Source organism: Stigmatopora argus, chromosome 6 (assembly GCF_051989625.1).
Source record: "Stigmatopora argus isolate UIUO_Sarg chromosome 6, RoL_Sarg_1.0, whole genome shotgun sequence".
Classification (NCBI taxonomy): domain Eukaryota; kingdom Metazoa; phylum Chordata; class Actinopteri; order Syngnathiformes; family Syngnathidae; genus Stigmatopora; species Stigmatopora argus.
This window is the reverse complement of record NC_135392.1, coordinates 14,779,982-14,790,087: the sequence shown is the minus strand read 5'-3', so window position 1 is coordinate 14,790,087 and position 10,106 is coordinate 14,779,982. Positions and strand designations below refer to the sequence as shown.

Genomic DNA, 10,106 nt, shown 5'->3' with positions numbered 1-10,106 from the left:
ACCCCTAAACTGGAGTGGCGTTCCACTTTTCACACCTTCAGGTGGATGCGGTGAAGTGCCCCTGTTGCGTTATCAGTGCTATGAACAACTCTCAAGTAGATTTTAATGCTTAGCTTCTCAGAACTTTACTGTCACACAAAAAAAATCAGATTCATACTATAAGTTTAGTCAGTATTTGTTTCATGCATTTGTACTCGAGGAATAGCACCACTTACACTTGGATTCAGCAGAGCAATAACCACAAGATCTGACCACTTCATGCATCATCCTTGCTATCATATGCAGTTGAGCTAATATGATTTACAAGTGGTTTCTAGGTGACCACTCTGGAAAAGACCTATTTGTTTGAAGGCTGGAGCCTCTAGTGAACAGTAGTCCACATTTGAGCACAGCCTTTTTGTATGTAGGACACAATCAACACTGAAGAATCACCACCTGTATACAGGTCCAGTTGCCATGGGGATTCCAGGAACACAAAACAAAAATGAGTCCCAGTTTACAAACTGTTTCTATAAGATTTCTAGATTCGCTGAAAGGATAGAGAAGGCCATATGCACAAGGTCATATGATAGAGGAATTATGTATTCAATATTGCTGTATATGTACTGTAAATCCCATTCATGCATTTAAATAGGCCAGGTTAAAAAAAATCATTAGATACGAATTGCTCATCATACGTATGTTTAAGATCAGCACAATGAATTCCAATTTCAGTGGACAAGACGAATCAGAGTGAGAGTAGTTTTTCAAAAATAATCACAGATGAGCATGCAGGGGGGAAAAATCAGCACACCTTTCACTAAACATCAACCTTACAGTAGGTTTCAAGCTTGTCCACTCCCACACTCTCATGTCTCCCATTGCCAGTGCAGCTAGAGGAAATGCTCCCATTTGGCCATGAAAGACAGCCTCTATTCTAATTAACCCAGATGTTGATATTAATAAGATGAAAGCTGGTCTGAATGGAAAATGGGCCACATTGAGAGGAGGGCCTTATTTCCAAAGCAGTCACACTAAAGTGGGACACTTTTTCTCCTTGACTGGGGAATAAAACTTGTTTCTATAGGAAATTACCCCAAGGGCCATTTTAAATTGTCCCACCTCTCTGAGGCCCAAGAGCGATGACAAGCTGAGAATACCTAGATAAGAGAGATTGTTGAGGAGGACTTAAATGGGAGTAATGGCAGCATTTCTATTTGAGGTCTTATTTAGTTTAATGACAAATGAATTCCAACTGATAGGTCTGTAAAACAACTTAAGGAGCAGGTTAAGAAAGAGTAAGACCAATTTAAAGGAGATTCAGTTTATTACCAGACTGCAGAAATGGGGAGAGCTCAAACAGCGTGATCGCTCACGGTCTGTTGTCCTTGCAGCTCTCTCCGAATGACCAGTGAGCGAGTCTTATATACAGGCAAAACTGACAGTTGTCAGCAGGACTTTGGACAGATACGTTTCAGTCATTTGCAGGGCAAAAAGTAACTGATCAGTGTCAGACAGTTGAGTGTTTGTGCTGACATGTCAACCCAATCACAAGACTAAGATTGATTAATCAGTCAGACAGTTGAGTGTTTATGCTGACATGTCAGCCATTCACAGTTTGTATGAGAACGATGCTTTTATACTCACAAAAACTGATATAATCTTACACCAACCACCCTCAATCCTTGTGAAGAAAAGCAGTTCAGAAAACGGATGAATTCCCACCAGAAAGCTTTCACTTTTACAACAAAACAAATTAAAGCACAGTTGATACTAAATGAATCTTAGAACAAACTATAGTACTGATCCTAACATGTAAAATGGGAGAAATGTGTAATAAGACGTAACAGCAGTAAACACTGAGATACGTTCTGTAGAGAACAAGAATTCTCCCATGTCTAAAATTGAGTGAGCAGGAAGAACATGTCAAGGAGTTCCCGACACAATAAAGCGACAAACACCAAATAATGAGCATATACTGTACGATGTTTAGAATGCCTCATTTAAACAAGCTTTCAAGGCTAATTCATGCACTTTATATTTAATTGATTCAATAATAATTCAGAAAAGTAAAAAACAAATGAGACAAAACATTCAAATTAGGTTAATTTAAAATAGATAAATCCAGAGGGAGGAATTTAGCACAGTTGTTAGCACCACAGTGACAAGCTTTCCTTTGGACTCTCCCATTGGCCTGATTTGCACTGTCAGTTTTGGTGGAGTGTAGCTGTCCTTGCTTTTTGTTTCTGGAACCTCCTGAGTAGTCAAACGTTAGCTCCTCTTGGACGTTGATGTCCCGGACGGCAAACAAAGCCAATCTGGGAATTAAAGAGTGTACACGGACCGGCACCATGAACAAGTTGGGCAAGCAGGAGTGGTTTAGAAAGCGACCTATGTTTCCCACGGTGGCTGGGTCCACAAATGTCTCGGTAACAGAGCCAGTGCCAGCATGCTCCCTGACAGCAATAATGTAGTTATTTTCCTCAAATCTCTGTGCAGTTTGCCTTCGTCTGGCCTCTTGAAAACTAATAACCTCCCCTGCATACTCACAGACGAAGGTCCCACATGGAATCGGCTGAAGCGTCCGCACCCCCCATCCCCTGTTGCCAGTGGTGCATACCTGCAAGCTCAGACTCAACCCTCTGTGCACCACTCGATTTGAGCATGCGTCACTGCAGGAGCAAAGGGCATTACACTCAAAGACTGGTGTAGAATGACCAATATCAGATACATAAATGCTCGATAATGTGCCGTTGCTGGAGTATGCTTGTCCGTGAGTCTGCAGGCAATCACAGCTTCCACTGGTGCATGAATGGGAATTGCAGGAGCATCCACTCAGGGTAATTTCATTAGGATCAACAAGGCATCCTGGTCCTTGGATGTTGACTGGAGAGTACTGAAAACATGACAAAGATTTTAAGAAAACAATGAAAGAAATGTAAACATAAAAAAATAACAGTGCACTCTTTTGAAATTCTCTTGTCACAAAAAATAAGGCAAGATATTCAATAATACACCAATTTACTGACCTCCCAAGTCCCCCCTCCCCCCATATTAAGTCTGTCTTTAATGCCTGCAAATCGGATGAAATATTCCGGATTTTGCGACTAAGCGAGGAAGTTTTTTTTAATAATAACTCGTCCATCATGCGTCCAATAACTTACTTCAATTAGATTGTACACAACAGACACAAAATTGTTCCCATTTACGTCCAAATTCGGGTTACGTCTTCCCCGTAGGAATGTAACTACGAATCAACACAAATTAAACCTGCAAAGAAATATTACCTGAAACAAAGGAAACGTTTGTTCTGTTGAGTCTGCTTTAAACGAAATAGCAACATCTTCGAGACCGTTGCTTAAATCAATGCTGAGGCAGTTCATTTATCCGGTAAGTTTTTAGTTTGGTAACTTCCGGCAACAAACCAAAAAAATCCTACATCCGGTCAGAATATTTTAGTCGGGCTCCCTCTAGACGCCAATAGCTGTCGTTGCATTATTTTCAGTTTCACGTAGTGGGGATATTGACGTAGTACAGTAGTAAAGTTAAAAATATATATATATATATATATAAAATTATTACAATCTATATAAAAGTAGCGCTCTCTCATTTATATCTGTAATCGGTGTGTCTTCTCCGATACTGTCACTTCCACGAGGCAGGTAGTAGTAATCTTTAATACCAAAAGATGGCAGGCTTGTGTAGGGTAGAGTTACAAAGTGTCCAATGTGGGAAAAAAAAGATATCTTTCAGCCAGGGCGTTTCATAACACAAATTTAGCTGTCTTTAAAAATGGAACAACGCTGGAATAAAATTTAATGTTACTGAATGTATGCCATTGGTGGAAGGACTAATTAATTCAATACTTAATAAAGATTATTCCAGTACTTTTGCTTACATAATGTTGCTGTCCAGAGGGAGTCATTTAAACCTCACAAAGGGTCTCTTGACATCAAATTATGTAACTACCGTGATTTGTTTTAATCTAGTATTTTGGACGTTCAAGTGCTTTTGCTCTCTACGCGGATAACAAACTAACCTTCTCTTGGGGGTTTTACTTGCATGGTTAAAATTGAAAATATATTCTAGGCAAATGTGGCGGTCACGATTGAAATTTAAAAAAGAAAAAGAAAAAGAAAAAAAAGAAAAATGCTTTTAAATGACTTATATACAACAGTCATATAGAACATTGCTTTATCTTGATTTTTCATTTTTCATTTCATTTTCTGAACCTCTTTATCCTCATTAGGGCCGCGGGGGGTGCTGGAGCCTATCCCAGCTGACTCCGGGCCAGAGACTGGGGAAACCCTGAATCGGTGGCAAGCCAATCACAGGGCACAAGGAGACAAACAACCAGTCACTGTCACGCTCATACCTAGGGGCAATTTAGAGTGTCCAATCAGCCTACCATGCATGTTATTTTTGGATTGTGGGAGAAAACCAGAGTACCCGGAGGGAACCCATACAGGCCCGGGGAGAACATGCAAACTCCACACAGGTGGACCGACCTGGATTCGAACCCAGGACCCCAGAGCCCTGGGACCGACATGCTAACCACTCATCTGCCGAGCCAGCCCCTGTCTTGATGAAGCATGAAAAAACATGCCTTTAATGAGAGTTTTTGCCCATTAAAACAAGCAAGCAGAAGCATGAGAAAATGTTTGAATGCAGCCCACCAGTTAATGACTCAAAGGCATGATGAAACATGTTCTTTAGGGAGATTATCAACAACAGTCCAGTGCCCTCTCTGCTGCCGCGCGAATTGAGTTGGCCTCAAATTGCTTTTGATTTGTCCCTCAGTTCGTAAGAAACTCCGCGGCATCGCCTACCGAGTGTAATCACGTCTGGGCTGACGGAGGAGAACAAAGACTAGTTCAAAGTTTCTTTCTTCTTCATTTGTCAGCCTGAATCGTTCGGCAGAATTGGTACGATTCGATCAGACGACAAGGTTTCAAATCAACGCAATGAAATTTCTATTCTTTTCTAGTTGTCCATTTCTGACTAAAGGTTTTCCATGTAAGGATTGCAAAATTATGCTATAAATCTATAGGCTCTCCTTCAATTTTATGAGGATGATATTACTTTAAATTGTTTGACTAGACATGCATCTATATATTCCTTTTCATTAAAGGTGCTATCGGGTTCAAGCCTGTGCAATAGCAATGTGTTTTAACACATTCACACTCATAGTGTGCTTCAGGCAAAACTTTTTAATTGGGCCCTGAGAGAAAATACCAGAACAATCTGTTCAACAATTCCTTATGGTTTTAATAGATCGGAAAGACAACTGAATTGCATCCCGTGTGGCGTTTGAATGCGCTCTCTCTGCGCTGATTTTTTCTCAAGCAATAAGCTTATTCTTTTAAGAGTTGAAATTCAATGCAATTCTTTGATTTCATCTCAAAAGAAACATATTCGGAAAGGACTGTGGAAATATGTTAGGGAATTATACTAAGTTCCATGTTTTGAGGTTAAAATCTCAACTCCTTTGTGGAGTTTAAGTGTTCTTCCAGTAGTTATGAGACAAGATTTAAATATGTTCGATAATGGTAATATGACAAAAACAAGAAGTCAGTTGTGGGAGGAAGCTGCATTATCCCACAACAGTCCACTAAAATTCTATTTTAATTAAAATGTTTTCCTTTTATTTTCGCTCTTTTTTGTGGAAATTACATAAGGAGTTATTGCTGCTGTTTCTTAACTCTCCGCAGCCTTCATTCATCATTCATTACCATATGATGCATGCGACCAGGCAGATGCGCATGCCACCACTGTCTCAGTCAAGGTTTAAAAGTCAACATACAGCCATTTTTCCATCTTCAATGTATGTGATTAACATACCATACTTTAGCTCTCTGGTCCCATCCGAGGCCATTGAATCCAAGGTCATCTTGAGTGTCAAGGACATAGAATAGCACCTGTCTGCCTTACACTTCTGGTTGTCGGTAAATCCATCTGCCAGCATTGTGAATGCAAATTCAAGTGGATCAATCACATGCCTTTTCGCCCTTACATGACACCACTGCTGTTTTTTTTTTAGCAGAGGGTGACTGTCTTAGTCTAAATTATTGTATATCAAACTACAACAAAAAAACAGAGTAAATGGTATTTCACTGAGGGTTGGTTAAGGGTACACGGTCGATTGGTCGGCGGTCTTTTAGTCGCCCGGAAGGTTATTGATAATTATCATTTAAATCGTTGCTCAAATTCCCTAAATACAAACTGTGAATTATTATTTAGTCATACTTAATGCCCTATTAATTATTAGGCTAAAGAAAAGCTCAAAATTTCCCGGACTTTTATTGTTTTTTGTTGGAGAACTTGTTAAGACCCTGACTGACATACCTTCCTAAGGGGACAACTCATGTACATACAAACTCTTATAGACTCACACGTCGGCTCAGTGAAACTGCTCATGGCCATTGTTGGCTTTTATTGATGCGTAGACCGTGTTGTTTTACCTTGTTTTGTCGCCGGTCTTTTGGTCATCGGTCTTTTGGTCGCCGGTCTTTTGGTCGCCTGTTGTCGCGGTCCGGGCGACCAAAAGACCCCGACCAAAAGACCGGCGACCAAAAGATGGCGACCAAAAGACCAGCGACCAATCGACCGCACACGTGGTTAAGCATGTGCTAATAAATAATTGACTTTTTATTTTTTTTTATTTTACTTGTGGTAAAGATTAACTACTGATAAATAAAAAGATGATTTAGTACAGTGTTACTTAGGCGAGACGTCTCTTTAGGTGTAAACAAAGTACTGTACTTGAATTACAATATGATGGCAGAGGAGATCAATAATTGTTGCTGAAAATGGCAGGCAAAAGCGTAAAAAAATCAATTTCCAAAGATCTGAGGTCTTTTGCAATCAGTCACAGGTTATAGTTCATATTGAACTTGACCAACAGTAATGACTTTTAATGCATGGATGCCATTAGAAAGTGTGTCTTTGTTTTGTTTGCACACACAATAATTTGAGCGTTCACATTTAATGGTCCTTTGTTTGTCAGAGCCTATCACAGAGCTGCTAGGGAGATTTCATGCTGTCAACCAGGCTGCTGCTCTAAGGATTCTACTACTGGACCCCCATTAGGTCTGCCTTTAAGCCCCATCTGCCTAGTTGTTCATCGGACAAGAGGGTGGAACATAACGTATAAACAATCCTCTTTGGCAAATGCCACCCTAATGTGTTTAAAAGCGCTTTATTGTACTCTTCTGACTGAGCACCAGCACGTATAATCACCCCTTTTCTGTAAAGCATTTGTTGCTTAATGACTAGAGGATTGGTCTTCTCATTTAAGAATATGCAATAGCCAGCAGCCTGACATGACTTATCGACATACTAAGGCCTTCTGGTTTGTATCGTGGTATTGACTACATTTACATACACAGATTAATCACTTTACCAATATGCTGGAGTCTATATTTCTATAGATTTCACAATCTTTTGTGAAGTTGCATTTTCCTTGTACCACATGAACTCGATGGCAAGAATTCTCTGGCCAAACCTCTGTTATGAACACGTATAAATGCGAATAAAATGTATTTTTTTAAACATGTTTTTGACTGAATTATTGCATCATTGGGGCATGTCACTGCAGGTCCAAAAAGTGTGTTGTTTGTTTACAAGTGGATTACTATCATGCATCATAGACTGATCAGATTATATGGATTAAGAACATTTTAGCATGACATTTGGTCACAAAATGGATTAATCCTCAATAAAATCTGATAATAATCTTAATCTTCAACATATCTTTTAATTATACATACAATATTCCAATGTAATTATATGTATTTTATCATCTTATGTGAATGAATCTAATGCCACGCAATTAAAATACTAGAGGAAGATTTTTTTTTTTAATATGGATATAGATAGATATAGACCACCCCCCCAAAAATATATTCATTCAATCGGTATTTAAATATTTAATGTAATGAATTGAGTTGCAAATCTTATATATTTCTCCTTTAATTGATCTACAAATCACTCCTAATATGGAGTAACTTCCCTAAAAAGACAAGCGCCGCTGACCTCTCTTTGATTTTAATAGATGGAGAGTGTCCCATAGAGACCATGCGTTTGGTTACTAGGCAGATAATATTAATATTTAAAGAGTGTGCATGTTTTGGTGTAAATTCACTTCCCTCGTGGTGTGAATGCTGTGCACTCTCGGGAGCCCTGTGATGTCTCCTTTGGAAGCAGATGGCTCCTCTGTTATGGTGATGACAGACTACAGAGAAACCCTCTTATTGTGTGTTTTCTTATGCATACTCCAAATACCCAACCTTTATTTTCGAAAGAGAAACATAAACTTTATCTGTGGAGGGCATTGCCAATTTTCCGCAGAGACCTGAATGAAAGAAACAGAAAAACGTTAACATTAACAGCTATTGACAATTGAATATTATATTCAATCAAATATTTCCCCCCCCCCCCAAGACTTGATGTGGTGCCCCATAAATGGATATAAAAATGAATAAAATCGAAGGCTCTGGAGGGTTCCAAAAGGCATTCTAGGATAAAAATCAACAACTGGCTTGTTATTATTTTTAACTCTTTATACCTTCTTCTAGCATTGAGCTCCAGCTGCTTTTGACCAAATGTAGAATCTCTTGGCAGCAGTCCAGCTGACTATCAGTTGCGCTGACAGTCTGACCTCCAGGAAATAATGTCACCTCACATCAAGCTCCAATTGCAACCTGGTCTGGACCCTCAATTATTTTCACACCGCAACTCACCTCATCTATTTTCCTCTTTTCAGGTTAAGTGAAACCATATCTTCAAAGGTATCTAAAAGGAAAAAAAAATCTCATAATGAGTAGTTTTCATATAAAATTTATGCCAATGTACTCTCACAAGTACTGTGATGGAAAATCATGAATAAACCACAAATATTACTCAATTTAGAGGGAAAAAAGACCACAGAGGCATTTTGTAGCAGCATTTAATATCCTGAAATACGGAACCCCTGCTAATTTAAGCAGGGCGTTATCAGCACCCTCAGCTGTTCAGACGTACAAAGCCCCTAAATCGGGGGTCGGGAACCTTTTTGACAGAGAGAGCCAGAAACAATGTATATTTTTATGTTATTCCTTGAGAGCCATATGTCATTTCAACATTTACAGTACAAAAAGTCCAAGAAATATTTTAACAACATTGTTATGCTGTTGCTAATCAATGAGTATCAATGGGAGTCTGCATTCACAAGGGATTCTAATGAAATAAAAATATGATTACAACAGCTCTAGCGGTAAATTTTAGCTCACAGGTTAGTGGAGAGTCATATGCACCCATCAAAAAATATGTTTTCAATAGTATACATCAGAGGGGCCAGGCAGGTAAGGGGTTAGCGCACAGGTGTCAAAGTGGCGGCCCGGGGGCCAAATCTGGCCCGCCGCATCATTTTGTGTGGCCCGGGAAAGTAAATAATGAGTGCCGACTTTCTGTTTTAGGATCAAATTAAAATGAAGAGTATAGATGTATATTAAATTTCCTGATTTCCCCCTTTTAAATCAATAATTGTAATTTTTTAATCCATTTTTTCCGTGTTTTTAGTTCAAAAATCATTTTGTAAAATCTAAAAATATATACAAATATTTTCTGTTTTCCACTTTAATATGGAACATAATGAATAAAAGAGATTTTCCCTTACTAAGAAAAAAAGCTCAAATAAACACTTTTAGATCTATAAAGAAATTTGAATATTTAGGGCTTTTGATTTAGTTCTTTGAATCCAATTTTTAAAACAATATCTAAATATTATATCTAAAATGGTCCGGCCCACATGAAATCAAGTTGACGTTAATGCGGCCCGCGAACCAACCCGAGTATTGGGTAGTAGCGTATCGGCCTCACAGTTCTGGGGTCGAAGGTTCGATCCCAGGTCGGTCGGTTGAGAAAATGACTGAATGAAGTGTGGTTTCCAAGAAGCTTGTATATGTTTACAAGAGTATACGTACATCACAATAGGGGCACCCAGCCGGCTGGCTGCCTACTGTCCAACCCCCATCCCATCCCATCCCATCCCATTCCATCCCATCGCTTCCCCGCCAACCCCACCCTTCCTCACCCCGCCCGGGCCCAGCCGCCCTCTACCGCCTTTGTTCTCCTCCCACCAAGCCTGA

At 39.4% G+C, this 10,106-nt stretch overlaps 1 protein-coding gene across 1 annotated transcript; it reads right to left on the bottom strand.

Annotated features, from left to right (window-relative positions):
* On the bottom strand, positions 1-3,423 carry setmar (SET domain and mariner transposase fusion gene). The gene is made up of 2 exons (XM_077603074.1): positions 3,267-3,423; positions 1-2,875 (listed from the first exon to the last, which is right to left on the bottom strand). Exons 1-2 carry the CDS (start codon positions 3,360-3,362, stop codon positions 2,084-2,086), a joined length of 888 nt encoding a protein of 295 aa, XP_077459200.1. The 5' UTR covers positions 3,363-3,423; the 3' UTR covers positions 1-2,083.
* Positions 3,424-10,106: the final 6,683 nt, after the last annotated feature.